The sequence below is a fragment of the Notechis scutatus genome, chromosome Z (genome assembly GCF_049901735.1).
Source record: "Notechis scutatus isolate UNSWTSFEM ecotype Mainland chromosome Z, rNotScu1.2, whole genome shotgun sequence".
Lineage (NCBI taxonomy): Eukaryota > Metazoa > Chordata > Lepidosauria > Squamata > Elapidae > Notechis > Notechis scutatus.
The window spans coordinates 119,255,051-119,274,708 of NC_142025.1; the positions used below are offsets into that span (position 1 = coordinate 119,255,051).

Below are 19,658 nucleotides of genomic sequence, written 5' to 3' on the forward strand. Positions count from 1 at the left end.
CCCTTCCAACTCTGATTGTCTGTTAACTGGAATGCTGACACTTGACAGTTTTAAGAATTGTGGATTCTTCAACTCCTAGAATTCCTCCTCCAGTCACGTTAGCTCAGGGATGCTGAGAGTTGGTCCACAAGTCTTAAACTTGCCAAGTTTGAAGATCCTTGATTTATATGAACAAAATTCACTGTATTTCTTTTTTTGGTCAAATTTTACCTTGCCATCACTGATCTTTGTTTTTCTCCTCCAAAGCAGGAAAAGAAGAATTTTTGGAGACAACAGAGTACTCGCTCCTGCCCGGAAGCTTTGGTGTACAAAGTCCGCGTTGCCACCGGGAAGCGTTGGGGTTCAGCTACTTTCGACTCGGTCTCCATCACCCTGGTGGGCTTAAAGGGACAAAGCGCCAAGCAGCTCTTGGATAAGACCGGGAAGGACTTCATCCCTGGGGCGGTGAGAGAATTGCACCCTTGGCTCAGGTGGGGATGAGGGATGGGAGGAGAGAAACCATCGTTAGTATTTGCAACTTTGCAAAAATCTTTTCACGCTTGCCGATTTTGCTCTGGTCTTTCCTCCTTGCGAGCATTACGGATTTGTTGCTTTCTTACCCCGAGTTCTCCCGAAAATAAGACCCGGTCTTATTTCCTTTTGGGCTCCAAAATAAGTGCTAGGGCTTATTTTTTGGTCATAAGTCAAGGACAATTCACATCTGTCCCCCTAAGTGCCTTCATAGCCACCAAGCGAGGTGTCCTCAGCCTAGCTACAGGGATTGGCAACCTTAAACATTCAGAGAGCCATTTATTTATTTATTTTTATTTATTTATTTATTTGATTTGTCAATTGTTTACAAGATAATAAGTATAAGTGTATACATAGTTATGAATACATGAAATGGGTACATATAAGAAAAATAAAAGAAAAATTTGGATCTGTTTCCCACAGAAAAGAAAACACCGGCAGCCACAAAATCTATTGAGGGTTGAAAAGCTCAATAAATCATGTGACGGCGGTTGTGACACATATTTCGAGCGACTGAGTCGCAATAGAGGGGTGAAAGAGCCACATGCGGCTCCAGAGCTGTGGGTTGCCAACCTCTGGCCTATTTGGTTCTCTGCTCCATTACAGTTTTCCTAATTTCTTTTGTTTTGGCGACAGGCTGAGATCCAACCGGTCGTGCTTCCTCCATGTCACGGATTCTCTTCTTTCCCTCAGGTGGATGACTATGAAATCTCGAGCGATCGTCATCTGGGCCCCCTGCTTTTAATCCGGCTCCACAAGGAACCCTATCAATTCTTCCCAGAGGATCCGTGGTTTTGCGACTTCGTCCAGCTAACTGACCCGGATGGCCAGATTTTCCATTTTCCTTGCTACCAATGGATCGAGGGCTACCAGGACCTGGAGCTGAGAGAGGGCACGGGTGAGATCATCTAGTCCAGGGGTATCAAACTCAAGTTTAACCGAGGGCCGCGTCAGGGCTGTGGTTGACCTTGGGGGGGGGGGGAACATGGCCAACAGGGTGGGTGTGGCCAACTGGGTGGGCATGGCCAGCTCAACACCACTCCCCAAATTGCTGGGGTAGACTGGGCCGAAGCCACGTGGGGCCAATCTGACCACATTGCAGGCTGGATCTGGCCTGTGGGCCTTGAGTTTTTGACATTCCCGATCTAGGAGTCCGTGGCTCTAGAGCCGCATGTGGCTCTTTTCATCCCTCTGCTATGGCTCCCTGTCACTCAAAATAGGTGTCGCAACTGCCAATGTGCGACACCCGCCAGCACGCGATTTATTGAGCTTTTCAAAAACAAAAACAAAAAACCCAGGTTTTGTGGCTCCCAGTATTTTATTTTCTGTGTGAAACGGATCCAAATGGCTCTTTGAGTGCTTAAGGTTGCCGACCCCTAAAATAGTCCATTGAAAAAAAAAAATAACCCTGAAAAAAAATCCAATAGCATTCCTAAAGATGTACAGGTAGTCCTTAACACAGTACGGTTAGCAATCCTTCCAATTCCCAACGGCTCAATGAAAAAAAAAAGTGACTTATGACCGTTTTTCACACTTAACGGCCATTGCCGCGTCCCCGGGGCCATGTGACCAAAATTTGGACGCTACCTTTGTGTTGGGAAGGGGAGGCCTTATTTCGTATCTCCAACAATATTCCTGGGAGGTCTCCTAGGCTGAGACAGGAACTTGAATCAAATCTGAACAGAAGGATAGAATACAAGAGAATTTAGAATAGAGGAGAGGAGAGCAGAACAGAACAGAACAGAACAGAACAAAACTAGAATAGAAATAAGAATAGAAATAAGAATAGGATAGAGTAGAAATAAGAATAAAATAGAATAGAATAATAGAGTAAGTAGAATAAAATAGAAATAAGAAGAGTAGAATAGAATAGAATAGAAATAAGAATAGAATAGATATTGGACTGAAGAACAGAATAGAACAGAATAGAATAGAATAGAATAGAATAGATATTCTGAAGAACAGAATAGAATAGAATAGAAAATAGAATAGAATAGAATAGATATTGGACTGAAGAACAGGATAGAATAGAACAGAACAGAACAGAATAGAATAGAACAGAACAAAACTAGAATAGAAATAAGAATAGAAATAAGAATAGGATAGAGTAGAAATAAGAATAAAATAGAATAGAATAATAGAGTAAGTAGAATAAAATAGAAATAAGAAGAGTAGAATAGAATAGAATAGAAATAAGAATAGAATAGATATTGGACTGAAGAACAGAATAGAATAGAATAGAATAGAATAGAATAGAATAGAATAGAATAGAATAGAATAGAATAGAATAGATATTCTGAAGAACAGAATAGAACAGAATAGAAAATAGAATAGAATAGAATAGATATTGGACTGAAGAACAGGATAGAATAGAACAGAACAGAATAGAACAGAACAAAACTAGAATAGAAATAAAAATAGAAAAGAATAGAATAGAAATAAGAATAGGATAGAGTAGAAATAAGAATAAAATAGAATAGAATAATAGAGTAAGTAGAATAGAATAGAAATAAGAATAGGAGAGTAGAATAGAATAGAATAGAAAATAGAATAGAATAGATACTGGACTGAAGAACAGAATAGAATAGAATAGAGTAGAATAGCATAGAATAGAATAGAATAGAATAGAATAGAATAGAATAGAATAGAATAGAATAGAATAGAATAGAATAGAATAGATATTCTGAAGAATAGAATAGAATAGAATAGAATAGAATAGAATAGAATATATGGAATGGAATAAGAATAGAATAGAATAGAAAATAGAGTAGAGTAGAGTAGAGTAGAGTAGAGTAGAGTAGAGTAGAGTAGAGTAGAGTAGAGTAGAGTAGAGTAGAGTAGAAGCTAGATGTCTTCTAGTCCAGCCCGGTGCTCAAAGCAGAAGAACCTTCTTCCTAAATCATCCCCTTTTTTCCTATCCCATCCCTGTCCACTTTGGAGGAAAAGGAAGTGTCCCCCGTTCCCCCCCCACCGAGTTTGCTGGTGGCTCTGAGAATGCTGGGAGAAAGGCACGTGCAATTTGAATCCAGTGCCCAGGACGTTTTCCTCCCTTTTCATCCCTCCCAGGCAAATTGATCTGTGACGATGGCCAGAACTCCTGCCTGCTGAGACACAGGACGGAAGAGCTGAGAAACAGGCAGGACACCTACAGGTAAACGCTTTCTGGAAACCTTTTTTTTTCTAACCATCCCTTCTCTTCTGAGGCTTGCACACCTGCGCACATAACACGCACACAGGCCCCTATGTGCACCACGGCCTCCTCTCTGCAAACGATCTTGCAAAGACCATTCGGCAGATGTGCGTAAAATGGGGTTTAACTCTGTGTGTCTGTGGATGTCTGGTTTGTCTCCATGCCAAGTTTCCGGAAATGTTTGCATTGGTTGTTTTCTTTGCAGGCATTTCATGACCCAACTAGGTAACATCTTCAGTGCTAGACGGGAGTAGGGTTTATGGAGCAGTGGAGAAGCAGGAGGGAAGGAAGAAGAGGAGGAGGAGGAAGACTGGGGGGTGGTCTTGGTGCTCTCTGAGTGTGGTGGTTTTCTTTGCAGACGTTTCATGACCTAACTAGGTAACAACATCAGTGCTAGATGGGAGTTGGGTTTATGGAGTAGTGGAGATGCAAAAGGGAAGGAAGAGGAGGAGGAGGAGGAACTGTGGGATCCTTGGTTCTCTCTGAGTTTGGTGGTTTTCTTGCAGACGTTTCATGACCCAACTAGGTAACATCATCAGTGCTAGAAGGGAGTGGGGTTTGTTCTCTGTTTATATACAAACTGGCCACTGGAATTTATGTTACAGGGAGTCTTTACGAAAAGTTTTACAAACCGCCTCGACTTTAGCAACAGTTCCAAATTACCATGATCCTGAAAAAGCCACGTCCTCACCCTTATGACCATTCCTCGCTCTTATGGCCAGTTCTCACCCTTATGACCCTCCTCAAATTTTCGGCTGGTCTTCCACATTTATGACCCTGGCAGCTTCCCTGGGGAACTTGTGACTTCCCTTTGCGACTGTTCCAGATTTTCAAACGTGGAGGGGGGAAAAAAAAGCTCAATTCGCTTAACGACCGCAGTAAAAATGGTCATACAATGAAGCATGACTCCCTTCATGACCGACTCGCTTAGCAATAATGGTTCTGGTCCTAATTGTGGCCGTACATCAAGGAATACCTGGAATTAAGAAAGGGAAGTGGGGAGGAGATGGACCAAATCCTCCCCAGAATTTGCAGCTGGTTGGTCAGCATTTTACAATGAAGGCGGTTTAAAGCTGCAGAATCCCATTTTGATGTATTTTCCACTTTCTTGGATCTTTCCTTACGGGGATCCTGTAAAAATCTCTCATGACCCAACGTGATCGCTGCTAGGAAAATGATAATGAAAATAAAGAATTGGCGGGAGGAAATTGAATTGAAACCAAAGACATTCCTATTGGGTATATTAAGAGAGGAAATTAGTAAGAAATTCCAATATATTATATTACATATGATAACCACAGCCAGAATTGGAAATGTAACAGTATCCCCTCTGACATTATGATAATAAAAAAGGTTTTAGATTGTACAGAAATGGATAGGCTTTTTTTTTGAAAGTTTTATTTGGGTTTTCACAAAAACAAAATACAAATAAAACATCTTTTCTGAAAATAGCATGGTCCCAGGTTATCACTTCTTCATACAGACACCAAACTCAATTTCATGCTCATTTTTATATTCTATTCCATATCTTATTACCGTTTTATATTTTCTACATAGTTTCCCCCCTCTTTTAATTTTCTCAACTTTATTTTAATTATCTCATCTCAATCAAATCATTATATTTATACTTTTGTCTGTCCTGTTTCAATTTCATATTATCTTTTCTTATTAAACAATTTTTTCCCTGTAGTTACCAGTTGGAGTATGACACCTGTATATCTTTTAATTTTATCCATTCAAACTCTTATTTAAGCTTCAGTGTATACCTTTAAGATTATAGCATTCAATATAATACATAACTTCCAATCGAATTCTGCTTGGTACATTCTTAAAATACACACTATATTCTTAAAAAGAAAAAATTATATATATATATATATATATATATATATATATATATATATATATATATATATATATATATATATATATCTCACACATTCCAATTCAATTCTATCATTAATATTCATTAAAATCTTAACATCTTTAACATTTCTTTTCAATTAAATATCATACTTCCTGGGAAGACTTATAAACTTTCCATAGTTAATTCTTTTTTTCCATATTTCTCACTTATATTTTTATAAATCATTACTAATAATTAAAAATGTTCCCATTTAATTCTCTCAATCATTTTAATTCATTTATTTATTACCAAACATTCAACTACATTACAGTAAATATTTTATCCATCATTTTAATCATATTTTCTAAAATTATTTCTGTTTATAATATAACAATGCTATCTTATGTACCTTTGCAGAATCCTTTTGCAATTAAATTTTCACCCATTATCTCTAAACAAGCTTATGGTTACAATCCTTATATCTTTTCCCTGTTTCTCCATTTCTTGTTCCTGTCTTTTACAACTTCTTTTCCTTGCCTTCTTCCCCTTCTTCTTCTCCCTCCCCTTTTACCCCCTCGTCTCTCTACTTCTAACTCTCTCATCTGTAATCTCCTCTTCTATTGCTTTCTAATATTATACTTATCTTTCAAATTGTTCTTCTTCTTTTTGGTTGTTTTTTCTAGTCTTAAACCTTTCACTCTCTTTCCCCCTTTTCTTTTTCCCCCACTTAAAATTATTTGATCATTAAAGATGACTTCTTTTTGTCCCAATCTTCTTGTTCTGCAAGCGTTTCTTGTTGCTTCTCATAGTTCCAGATCTCAATTTCTAAGAATTGAAATACGAAGCCAAAAGAACTTCTCCTTCTTGTGCATCTTCTTTCCATTTTTAAAGTTCCGTTTTCAGTTCTTCTAAGAGTGATACCATTTTAAAGACTTTTAAACAACCACCCGGTTAATTTTAGTCATCCAGATGCAAAAACCAAAAATCACCAAGTAATCCAAATAATCCAAGGCTGTTTCTTTCTGCTTCTTTTTTCCACTTTCTCTTCCTGGGTTCTATTATTTTTTTACCAAGTTTCAATTAAGATGTATCTTTGAGGAATCTTGTTGAAATTTCACTGTAAGTTCCTTTTAGTTACAGTTCCATTCCTTAGTTCCAAGCAGTCTCCTCCATTTTTCCAGATCCTGCCCTTTTATTCTTTTTCTCTCTCCTTTCCTGCTTTTAAAAACTTTTAAATATCCAGAAATCTTTATTATCCCTTTGACTTTTATTATCAGCTTAGATGCCTATTAATGTCAAAGTGGATTTTTTTCAGTTTCTTGCTTAAGTCTCTTAGCTGTCAGCATAAGGAAGGGAAGGAAAAAAAAATAATCCTTTCCCTTCTCTCTCTTCTTCGCAGATTCAAAATCTTCTTTGGGAACAATGTTATTAAATTTAAATTCCAGGGTATCTTATTTGTTGCTTTTGCTGTTTGACCTGGTCAACCAAAACTTTCTCTTCTTATCTTCCTCCTGCACATTCTTTTCCGGTCGAGTTCTTCTTTGTGGTGGCCATTTCTGACCACCGCTGCAACCGCCTTCGGGAAAGGGAGTAATGGCCAGAAATGGGGAGGAGAGATGCGGCTCTCCTCAACCCTGCAGGCAGTCTCCCTCCTCTTCACCACCTCTACGGGGTGGCTTAGCCCCGAAACCAGCCAGCTCAGGGCGCTCCAGCGGCAAGCACGGATCGAAGCCTTGCAGAGACGAGGTTTCGGTTTGTCGCCGAAGAAGCTCAAACCGGAAGCCTCAGAAATGGATAGGCTTTTGATGAAAATGAAAGCGAGAGAAGAAATAGAGTACCATGAAATCTGGAATCTATGGTACAATTGGCTATAAAATATATAAATGAAAGGAAGGTTATGGTGAGATGAAACAATATTGTACGACTAAGTATAATTATGTATAACTATGTATAATTATATAAATAGCTATGTAAATATATGACTGCACATCATAAATTGAATGTAAAGTAATTGTAATAATATTTAGTGATAATTTACATATTTAAGAACATGTCAATGAGAGTGGACACCACTACAAACACGCTGAAATGAATGGAAGTATGTTTTTAATTGTAAAATTTGACTAATAAAGGGTTTTTTTAAATTAAAAAAATGCATTTACAGATTCAGAGTTGGAAGGGACCTTGTAGGTCATCTAGCCCAACCTGCCCCCCCGCCCAAGCAGGAGACCCTACACCATTTTTGACAGATGGGAGTCCAGTCTCTTCTTGAAAGCCTCCAGGGATGAAGTCCCCACAATTTCTGAATAACAGAATCATAACAGAGTTGGAAGGGACCTTGTAGGTCATCTAGTCCAACCCCCTGCCCAAGCAGGAGACCCTACACCATTTATGACAGATGGGAGTCCAGTCTCTTCTTGAAAGCCTCCAGGGATGAAGCTCCCACAACTTCTGAAGGCAACTTCTGTTTCATTTTAATATCTTTCTTTTGAAATCACAAGGTGGATGGAATTTGCTCCTGGCTTGCCGCGGTGTGTGGCGGTGGACACCATAGATGAGATGAATACCAACATCAAGTTCTCCTTGACCAAGATGAGCACTTTCATGGCCCGTTCAAAACTGACGTGGGTACCACAGAAATCTCTGTAGCTCTGGGATCAACTGTGAAGTCCTGGGCGCTCCCTGAGCCGGGTGGTTTTCCTGGAAGATGTTTCGTGACCCAACTAGGGAATATCAACCATGCTAGGAAGGGAGGAGGGTTTGTGGAGAGGAGGAGGAGGAGGCCTGTGGGGTCCTTGGTGGTCTCTGGGCTTCTTAGTTTTCCTTGCAGACGTTTTGTGACCCAACTAGGGAACATCCTCAGTGCCAGATGGGAGTGGGGTTTGTGGAGTGGAGAGGAGGAGGGCTGGTGCCGGCTTGCACCGGTTCAAGCAAACCAGTAGTTAAGATTCTGCGCGGTTCGGCGAACTGGCAAATCCCACTACTGGCTGGCTCTATCCCCAGTTGTTCTCCAGCCGTTTTCAGGCCATTATTCAGGCCGTTTTTCGGCCCGAAAATAGCTTGAAAAATGGCCTGAAAACGCCCCCCAAAATGGCCTGGAAATGGCCAAAAAAACAGGCCGAAAAACAGGGGCAGGGCCACCCGTGGTGGGATTAGCCCCAACTGGCTGAATCCTACCTTTGCAGGGCTGGGTGTGATGAGTGATGTCACCCACCCAGCTACGCCTACACAGCCAGAAAACTGGTGGTTAAGTTATTCCAATCCCACCATTGCTCTGGGGGCCCTGATGAACTCTGAGCTTGGAGATTTTCTTGCAGACGTCTCATGACCCAACTAGGGAATGTCATCCGTGCTAGAAGGGAGGGGGGATTGTGGAGAGGAGGGGGAGGAGGACAACAACAACTTTGGGGCCCTTGGTGCTCTCTGAGCTTGGTGTCAGCATTCTGGCAGTTACCCAAATTAAATCATGAGTCTCGAGCCAAACTTCCAAAACTTTAAAAGGATTTATGGGGAGTTAACATGTCCGGCACTGCCCGGGTGCAGCCGACTCTGAGACCCATCATTCACTGTCACCCTTGACCCTGGTTTCCCCCCCTCCCCCACCTCCTGGGTGTATCACAATTCGTATTCTCCAATGGGACACAGCCATAGCCCAGAGTCATCAATCATCTTCTCCAGTTAGAATTGTGCGTGTCAGAAACTTCAGTCACCTCGTCACAATCTTGGAAAAACTATTTAGGGAATGCACTTTCGATTTGCAAGCTGCTGCACTGCTCTTTCAAACCCCTTTCTCCCCCTCCCTTTCTGTTGGCAACTCTAAAAAGACCGTAGAAATAGGACACTTGGTGGTTTTCTGGCAGACGTCTCATGACCCTACTAGGGAACGTCGTCAGTGCTAGAAGGGAGCGTGAGGTTTGCTGTTTGTTTGTATACCAATGGCTCATGTAGGCCTAATGAAAGAATCACCAAGAACTCTCTCACCAAAATTGACAGGGGAAGCTTTTGCATTTATCCTTACTTCCTCTGTGAAGAGAAAACGGTTAACCCTGGTTTGGCCACTGAAGCGTGATCCAGGTTTAGACTGTCCCCCTTTTCTCTTTTGCTTCTCAGACAATTGGAGTTCAGGTTAAAAGGCCTAATGAACTACCACAATTCCTGGAAAAAACTCGAGGACATTCGCAAGGTTTTCTGGTTCAACAAGACCTTGGTTTCAGGTTGGTATCGGAAGGGCAAAGAAGGAAAAATCTGGGAATATCTCAAATATATAAAATGCATGGAAGAAATATGAGAGGATAATGAAGATTATTTTGGAGTACAGAACACAGCACTCCATTGAGTGCTCAATTGAGGGGCTTTAAATGGGTGGAATCAATTCCCAGAATTTCTCAGCCAACATGCTTTAAGGCGGGTAGACGTCAACTCCCAGAATTCCCCACCCAGTTTGATTTGTGATGGGTGAACTTCAACTCCCAGAGTTCCCCATCCAGTTTGATTTAAGATAGGTAGACTTCAATTCCCAGAATTTGTCAGCTACCCTGCTTTAAAATAGATAGACTTCAACTCCCAGAATTCCCAGCCGACATGCTTTAAGATAGACTTCAACTCCCAGAATTCCCAGCCGACATGCTTTAAGATAGACTTCAACTCCCAGAATTCCCCAGCCAGCCTGCTTTAAAATACATAGACTTCAACTCCCAGAATTCCCCAGCCAGCCTGCTTTAAAATAGATAGACTTCAACTCCCAGAATTCCCAGCCGACATGTTTAAGATAGACCTCAACTCCCAGAATTCCCCAGCCAGCCTGCTTTAAAATAAATAGACTTCAACTCCCAGAATTCCCAGCCGACATGCTTTAAGATAGACTTCAATTCCCAGAATTCCCCAGCCAGCCTGCTTTAAAATAAATAGACTTCAACTCCCAGAATTCCCAGCCGACATGCTTTAAGATAGACTTCAACTCCCAGAATTCCCCAGCCAGCCTGCTTTAAAATAAATAGACTTCAACTCCCAGAATTCCCAGCCGACATGCTTTAAGATAGACTTCAACTCCCAGAATTCCCCAGCCAGCCTGCTTTAAAATAGACTTCAACTCCCAGAATTCCCAGCCGACATGTTTAAGATAGACTTCAACTCCCAGAATTCCCAGCCAGCCTGCTTTAAAATAAATAGACTTCAACTCCCAAAATTCCCAGCCGACATGCTTTAAGATAGACTTCAACTCCCAGAATTTGCCAGCTAGCCTGCTTTAAAATAGATAGATATAGACTTGAACTCCCAAAATTCCCAGCTGACATGCTTTAAGATAGGTAGACTTCAACTCCCAGAATTCCTCAGTCGAGATACTTTAAGATAGGTAGATTTCAGCTCCCAGAATTCCCCAGTCAATTTGATTTATGATGGGTGGACTTCAACTCCCAGAATTCCTGAGCAAGTTTGATTTACGATAAGTGGACTTCAACTTCCTGAATTCCAAGTCTTCCTGTTTTAAGATGTGTGGATTTCAGCTCCCAGAATTCCCTAGCGACTATGGGGAACATTAATCTATTGAGTATGGAACTTTAGTTGACTAGATTAATGTTAGCGTAAAGAATCAAGTTAAGTTGCAGTTCAGAGTTCATTAACTCTCAATCTTGTGCACTAAAATTTAGTCAATTAAAGTTCAGTGTTAAATTGGAGCCAGGTAAGAGTCAACAGAATTCAGGAGACGGACTTGAACCGTTTGTGGCAACGTAACGATTCTAAGCTGATGACACGCTTAATTCCGCCTCCAGCTCTTCTTGCTCCTCTTCTACACAACACAGACAAAATCCCAGAATTCATCCAAGGTAAAATGGACGTGCAGATCCTGGACTAGGATGGTCCCGCTATTGGAAAAAAGAGGCGGCCAACTTGAATGTTGTGAAAAGACAGCCAGTTGTAACACCACAGCTTTGAGTTGTTGGTTGACCTGGTTGTTGTTTCTGGAAGCAGATCTTTGGCCTAAAACCTGAGCGCTTGGCCTTCTCCTCTTCCAGGTCTTCCAAGATCTTCTCCTCTTCTGATTGTGAGGAATGCCGAGCTTTTTCTCCTCCTAATTGCATTCCTACTCAAATTGGATACGAGATCCCTGTTCTACCTAAAATAATGCTCTTCTTCTGCAAGAATGCAAGGAGAGAATATTTTTAATCTTCCAAGAATTCTCCATCCAGATCCTATGTCAGCGTTCCGACGATTGCCTTAATTAAACCATGAGCCTCAAGTCAAGCTTCAAAAAAATCCAAAAGATTTATTAGGAGAAACATGTCCGGCACTAACCCATATGAAGCCAACTCTGACACATGTAATTTACGATCATCTATGATCCTCTTTCCCCCCACCCCCTGGGTGTGTCACAAATCAGATTCTCCAATAAAGGATTTTCGTGGGTAGAAGATACGGTAGCCTAGGCTACAATCTTTGTAAGATAAGTGTGCAATGTACTTCTGGTTCCCCACTCCTCCTTATGGCAACTTGGAAACAGGCATAGGAATGATTTATGAGTTGACATCCTCCCTTCTACATGGTCCAGCCTGGTCTTCAAGATTTTCAGAGTGATCCTCATAATCCATCAGAAAGTCACCCCCTTTTTGCTTTCGATTTCTCTGATTCTCCAGAATATGTTGCTGATCATTGGCAAGAAGACGCCTTCTTTGGCTACCAGTATCTGAATGGGGTCAACCCTTTGGTGATTGAGAAGTGCACGGAGATCCCGGCCAAATTCCCTGTGACCCAGGAGATGGTCGCTGAGTCCCTTGGAAAAACCACCACTCTCTCGGAGGAACTGCAGGTGAGCGGGCTGTGGTTTCTAGCTTTCTCTAGTAACTTGCCTTTCCCCAAAAACTCAACTAGGGTTGTGTTGACTTAGTGACGTTATCCAGTAGAGGAACTGGGGAATCTCCAAAGAGAATCAAAGAGGAAGATGTGGTTGCGACTCCATCCCTGAAACTGACCTTCTGACCTTCTGATCTTTCTGAAGCCATCCTCTTGACCTTGTGATCTTTCTGAAGCCATCCTCTTGACCTTGTGATCTTTCTGAAGCCATCCTCTTGACCTTGTGATCTTTCTGAAGCCATCCTCTTGACCTTCTGATCTTTCTGAAGCCATCCACTTGACCTTCTGATCTTTCTGAAGCCATCCTCTTGACCTTCTGATCTTTCTGAAGCCATCCTCTTGACCTTCTGATCTTTCTGAAGCCACCCTCTTGACCTTCTGATCTTTCTGAAGCCATCCTCTTGACCTTCTGATCTTTCTGAAGCCATCCTCTTGACCTTCTGTTCTTTCTGAAGCCATCCTCTTGACCTTCTGATCTTTCTGAAGCCATCCTCTTGACCTTCTGATCTTTCTGAAGCCACCCTCTTGACTTTCTGATCTTTCTGAAGCCATCCTCTTGACCTTCTGATCTTTCTGAAGCCACCCTCTTGATCTTCTGATCTTTCTGAAGCCATCCTCTTGACCTTCTGATCTTTCTGAAGCCATCCTCTTGACCTTCTGATCTTCCTGAAGCCATCCTCTTGACCTTCTGATCTTTCTGAAGCCATCCTCTTGACCTTCTGTTCTTTTGAAGCCATCCTCTTGACCTTCTGATCTTTCTGAAGCCATCCTCTTGACCTTCTGATCTTTCTGAAGCCACCTTCTTGACCTTCTGATCTTTCTGAAGCCATCCTCTTGACCTTCTGATCTTTCTGAAGCCATCCTCTTGACCTTCTGTTCTTTTTGAAGCCATCCTCTTGACCTTCTGTTCTTTTTGAAGCCACCCTCTTGACCTTCTGATCTTTCTGAAGCCATCCTCTTGACCTTCTGATCTTTCTGAAGCCACCTTCTTGACCTTCTGATCTTTCTGAAGCCATCCTCTTGACCTTCTGATCTTTCTGAAGCCACCCTCTTGACCTTCTGATCTTTCTGAAGCCACCTTCTTGACCTTCTGATCTTCCTGAAGCCACCCTCTTGATCTTCTGATCTTTCTGAAGCCATCCTCTTGACCTTCTGATCTTTCTGAAGCCACCCTCTTGACCTTCTGATCTTCCTGAAGCCACCCTCTTGATCTTCTGATCTTTCTGAAGCCACCCTCTTGATCTTCTGATCTTTCTGAAGCCACCCTCTTGACCTTCTGATCTTTCTGAAGCCACCCTCTTGACCTTCTGATCTTTCTGGAGCCATCCTCTTGACCTTCTGATCTTTCTGAAGCCATCCTCTTGACCTTCTGATCTTTCTGAAGCCATCCTCTTGACCTTCTGATCTTCCTGAAGCCACCCTCTTGATCTTCTGATCTTCCTGAAGCCATCCTCTTGACCTTCTGATCTTTCTGGAGCCATCCTCTTGACCTTCTGATCTTTCTGAAGCCATCCTCTTGACCTTCTGTTCTTTTTGAAGCCATCCTCTTGACCTTCTGATCTTCCTGAAGCCATCCTCTTGACCTTCTGATCTTTCTGAAGCCATCCTCTTGACCTTCTGTTCTTTTTGAAGCCATCCTCTTGACCTTCTGATCTTTCTGAAGCCATCCTCTTGACCTTCTGATCTTTCTGAAGCCACCTTCTTGACCTTCTGATCTTTCTGAAGCCATCCTCTTGACCTTCTGATCTTTCTGAAGCCACCCTCTTGACCTTCTGATCTTTCTGAAGCCACCTTCTTGACCTTCTGATCTTCCTGAAGCCACCCTCTTGATCTTCTGATCTTTCTGAAGCCATCCTCTTGACCTTCTGATCTTTCTGAAGCCACCCTCTTGACCTTCTGATCTTCCTGAAGCCACCCTCTTGATCTTCTGATCTTTCTGAAGCCACCCTCTTGACCTTCTGATCTTTCTGAAGCCATCCTCTTGACCTTCTGATCTTTCTGAAGCCATCCTCTTGACCTTCTGATCTTTCTGAAGCCATCCTCTTGACCTTCTGATCTTTCTGGAGCCATCCTCTTGACCTTCTGATCTTTCTGAAGCCATCCTCTTGACCTTCCGATCTTTCTGAAGCCACCCTCTTGACCTTCCGATCTTTCTGAAGCCATCCTCTTGACCTTCTGATCTTTCTGAAGCCATCCTCTTGACCTTCTGATCTTTCTGAAGCCATCCTCTTGACCTTCTGATCTTCCTGAAGCCACCCTCTTGATCTTCTGATCTTTCTGAAGCCACCCTCTTGACCTTCTGATCTTTCTGAAGCCATCCTCTTGACCTTCTGATCTTCCTGAAGCCACCCTCTTGATCTTCTGATCTTCCTGAAGCCATCCTCTTGACCTTCTGATCTTTCTGGAGCCATCCTCTTGACCTTCTGATCTTTCTGAAGCCATCCTCTTGACCTTCTGATCTTTCTGAAGCCACCCTCTTGACCTTCTGATCTTTCTGAAGCCACCCTCTTGACCTTCTGATCTTTCTGAAGCCACCCTCTTGACCTTCTGATCTTTCTGAAGCCATCCTCTTGACCTTCTGATCTTCCTGAAGCCACCCTCTTGATCTTCTGATCTTTCTGAAGCCACCCTCTTGACCTTCTGATCTTTCTGAAGCCATCCTCTTGACCTTCTGATCTTTCTGAAGCCATCCTCTTGACCTTCTGATCTTTCTGAAGCCACCCTCTTGATCTTCTGATCTTTCTGAAGCCACCCTCTTGACCTTCTGATCTTTCTGAAGCCATCCTCTTGACCTTCTGATCTTTCTGAAGCCATCCTCTTGACCTTCTGATCTTCCTGAAGCCACCCTCTTGATCTTCTGATCTTTCTGAAGCCACCCTCTTGACCTTCTGATCTTTCTGAAGCCACCCTCTTGACCTTCTGATCTTCCTGAAGCCACCCTCTTGATCTTCTGATCTTCCTGAAGCCATCCTCTTGACCTTCTGATCTTTCTGGAGCCATCCTCTTGACCTTCTGATCTTTCTGAAGCCATCCTCTTGACCTTCTGATCTTTCTGAAGCCACCCTCTTGACCTTCTGATCTTCCTGAAGCCACCCTCTTGATCTTCTGATCTTTCTGAAGCCACCCTCTTGACCTTCCGATCTTTCTGAAGCCATCCTCTTGACCTTCTGATCTTTCTGGAGCCATCCTCTTGACCTTCTGATCTTTCTGAAGCCATCCTCTTGACCTTCTGTTCTTTTTGAAGCCATCCTCTTGACCTTCTGATCTTTCTGAAGCCATCCTCTTGACCTTCTGTTCTTTTTGAAGCCATCCTCTTGACCTTCTGATCTTTCTGAAGCCATCCTCTTGACCTTCTGATCTTTCTGAAGCCACCCTCTTGACCTTCTGATCTTTCTGAAGCCACCCTCTTGACCTTCTGATCTTTCTGAAGCCATCCTCTTGACCTTCTGATCTTTCTGAAGCCACCCTCTTGACCTTCTGATCTTTCTGAAGCCATCCTCTTGACCTTCTGATCTTTCTGAAGCCATCCTCTTGACCTTCTGATCTTTCTGAAGCCATCCTCTTGACCTTCTGATCTTTCTGAAGCCACCCTCTTGACCTTCTGATCTTTCTGAAGCCATCCTCTTGACCTTCTGATCTTTCTGAAGCCATCCTCTTGACCTTCTGATCTTTCTGAAGCCATCCTCTTGACCTTCTGTTCTTTTTGAAGCCATCCTCTTGACCTTCTGATCTTTCTGAAGCCATCCTCTTGACCTTCTGATCTTTTGAAGCCATCCTCTTGACCTTCTGGTCTTTCTGAAGCCACCCTCTTGACCTTCTGATCTTTCTGAAGCCATCCTCTTGACCTTCTGATCTTTCTGAAGCCACCCTCTTGACCTTCTGATCTTTCTGAAGCCACCCTCTTGACCTTCTGATCTTTCTGAAGCCACCCTCTTGACCTTCTGATCTTTCTGAAGCCACCCTCTTGACCTTCTGATCTTTCTGAAGCCATCCTCTTGACCTTCTGATCTTTCTGAAGCCATCCTCTTGACCTTCTGATCTTTCTGAAGCCATCCTCTTGACCTTCTGATCTTTCTGAAGCCACCCTCTTGACCTTCTGATCTTTCTGAAGCCATCCTCTTGACCTTCTGATCTTTCTGAAGCCATCCTCTTGACCTTCTGATCTTTCTGAAGCCATCCTCTTGACCTTCTGATCTTTCTGAAGCCACCCTCTTGACCTTCTGATCTTTCTGAAGCCATCCTCTTGACCTTCTGATCTTTTTGAAGCCATCCTCTTGACCTTCTGATCTTTCTGAAGCCAACCTCTTGACCTTCTGATCTTTCTGAAGCCACCCTCTTGACCTTCTGATCTTTCTGAAGCCACCCTCTTGACCTTCTGATCTTCCTGAAGCCATCCTCTTGACCTTCTGATCTTTCTGAAGCCATCCTCTTGACCTTCTGTTCTTTTTGAAGCCATCCTCTTGACCTTCTGATCTTTCTGAAGCCATCCTCTTGATCTTCTCATCTTTTTGAAGCCATCCTCTTGACCTTCTGATCTTTCTGAAGCCATCCTCTTGACCTTCTGATCTTTCTGAAGCCATCCTCTTGACCTTCTGATCTTTCTGAAGCCACCCTCTTGACCTTCTGATCTTTCTGAAGCCATCCTCTTGACCTTCTGATCTTTTTGAAGCCATCCTCTTGACCTTCTGATCTTTCTGAAGCCAACCTCTTGACCTTCTGATCTTTCTGAAGCCACCCTCTTGACCTTCTGATCTTTCTGAAGCCACCCTCTTGACCTTCTGATCTTCCTGAAGCCATCCTCTTGACCTTCTGATCTTTCTGAAGCCATCCTCTTGACCTTCTGTTCTTTTTGAAGCCACCCTCTTGACCTTCTGATCTTTCTGAAGCCATCCTCTTGACCTTCTGATCTTTCTGAAGCCATCCTCTTGACCTTCTGTTCTTTTTGAAGCCATCCTCTTGACCTTCTGATCTTTTTGAAGCCATCCTCTTGACCTTCTGATCTTTCTGAAGCCATCCTCTTGACCTTCTGATCTTTCTGAAGCCACCCTCTTGACCTTCTGATCTTCCTAAAGCCATCCTCTTGACCTTCTGATCTTTCTGAAGCCATCCTCTTGACCTTCTGTTCTTTTTGAAGCCATCCTCTTGACCTTCTGATCTTTCTGAAGCCATCCTCTTTCTGATCTTTCTGAAGCCACCCTCTTGACCTTCCGATCTTTCTGAACCACCATCTTGACCTTCTGTTAAGGTATTGAAATTTAAGAGCTGACCAGTTACTGTAAGGCTGATGCAATGTAAGGCTGATACAATAAGGATGAATCAGCATGGCATGGGTATTGCCTTTTTAAGACTATGTATGGATCCATAGAAATATTTACCCCTTTAAGAGGTGTCTATATAAAGGCAGCCATTAGAAGGTGTGTTTTCTCTCCTTGTGTCCTGTCTCCATTGCGGAGTTCTCCCTGTAGAGTTAAGAAGATTGATTGCTTGTCAGGTATTTGCCTACCACATATATGCCTGTACATAACTGTTGTATATAAAGCACTAACTTCCTTCCTTCCTTCCATTTAAAGAAGGGGAACATCTTCATAGTGGACTACAAGATGCTCCAAGGAAGCCCGACCAACGTCATCCACGGTGAACAGCAGTATCTGGCTGTCCCTTTGTGCCTCTTCCACCAGATGTCTTCTGGGAATCTCGTACCGATAGCAATCCAGGTAAAACCAACTGTGAAAACTGATTGTAAGTCTTTCAGTGCTGTTGTGACTATGAACACTCACTAAATGAACAGTTGTAAGTGGAGGACTACCTATAACTGTCCACTGTTCATCATTTAACAATCCAATCATCATCATTTAACAATCCAATAATCACTTGTGGGGTGTAGTCTGGGCAACTGAATGGAATTAGCAGAGTGTTTTAATGGCCGGATGCCCTTCCTGTTCCCAGTGCAGAGTTTTTTGATCAGCAGGTATATTCTCATTGTGCCCAGAGAAATAAGTACCTGCCTCTACCTGGGATTGAACTCACAGCCTCCTGATTGTGAGGCGAGAGCTCCCACCTCTAGGCCACCGCACCATTCCTGTCCGCTGTTCTATAAGTAATTCTCTGGTAAAGCAATTAATGACACGAAGGGTGAGGATACATGGTTTTTCAATCTCCTTGCTCATTCGTCCCTTTTTCTTCGTTCTTTGTTTGCTTCCTTCTCTCAGCTCAGCCAAATCCCCGGTGCCGAGAGTCCCATTTTCCTTCCCAGCGACCCACACTGGGATTGGACCCTAGCTAAGATGTGGGTGCGCAATGCCGATTTCCACATCCACCAGAACATCTCCCACCTTCTGAAGACCCACCTGATGGCTGAGATCTTCACCATGGCCACTCTACGGCACCTCCCCATGTGCCATCCGGTGTTCAAGGTAGGGCACAAGAGAGACAGATCGCTCTCTGTGTGTGTGTGTTCCCATGAGTTGGGATGCAGGAATATTGTCACCGGATTCGTCCAATTTCCCCATAACGTGAGGTTTTGGATGGCCGTCCATGAAACAAATTGTTCTGACCAAGGCTTTCTTAGAAAGCATAAAAAACCCGTCTTAGTCCTGGCAAAACCTCTTTTATTTCCCATGGCTGTGAATTACATTCATTCACAACCTGCAAGGGTTTACAGTCTTTCAGGGGAATGTTTATAAGCACTCACCTTATTGCACTTGGAATGTAGCCAGAGGACGAATTGCCAAACGCAGGGCAAGGCCAAACCTGACACAGAGTCAAACAGAACTTTTCAAAGCTTGAACCAACCAGACAAACTAATTGCTTCCTGCAAAAGCTCACGTCCCGTTCGCTCCTCTTTTATGTCCTATGGGAGAGGCCAATCATCTCCAAGGTGTGGCCTTACTCTTGAGTCGACTCTGCTTTCTCTTTTTTAAATGTTTTTATTGTTCTTTTCTAATTTTACAAATCTTAATCTTAACATTAACAGTACAGCGACATCATTATTTCATATACTAATCTCGAATAGATATGTGTGTGTGTGTGTGTGTGTGTGTGTGTGTGTGTATTTGTTTTCTGAGGTTCTCATGGGTATTTGTATGTGGATCTTTGGTTATTGGGTTTTCTCCCGCGTAAGATTGGAAGTATCTAGGCAACGTTTCGATGAAGTCTCATTCATCATCTTCAGGCTTGTGTCTTCAGCTCTGTGCTTCTTAGAGTGATGTGAGCTTGCAGCTGCTTCTTTTAACTGCTAGTGGGGTGTGACTTGGGTGGGGGCTT

The 19,658-nt window shown here is 42.8% G+C and overlaps 1 protein-coding gene across 2 annotated transcripts in view; it reads left to right on the top strand.

Moving 5' to 3' along the window:
• Positions 1-19,658, top strand: part of LOC113426538 (hydroperoxide isomerase ALOXE3-like) — a 50,341-nt gene that overhangs the window by 16,234 nt on the left and 14,449 nt on the right. The window contains exons 4-11 of one of the 2 annotated variants that reach the window (XM_087945776.1): positions 250-444; positions 1,204-1,408; positions 3,577-3,661; positions 8,048-8,170; positions 9,657-9,760; positions 12,179-12,351; positions 17,966-18,109; positions 18,605-18,808. In XM_087945776.1, the coding sequence (XP_087801902.1) occupies positions 250-444; positions 1,204-1,408; positions 3,577-3,661; positions 8,048-8,170; positions 9,657-9,760; positions 12,179-12,351; positions 17,966-18,109; positions 18,605-18,808 (1,233 nt within the window). Of the gene's footprint in view, positions 1-246; positions 445-1,203; positions 1,409-3,576; positions 3,662-8,047; positions 8,171-9,656; positions 9,761-12,178; positions 12,352-17,965; positions 18,110-18,604; positions 18,809-19,658 lie in introns of both variants that reach the window. The other variant, XM_087945774.1, reaches the window with a different exon arrangement.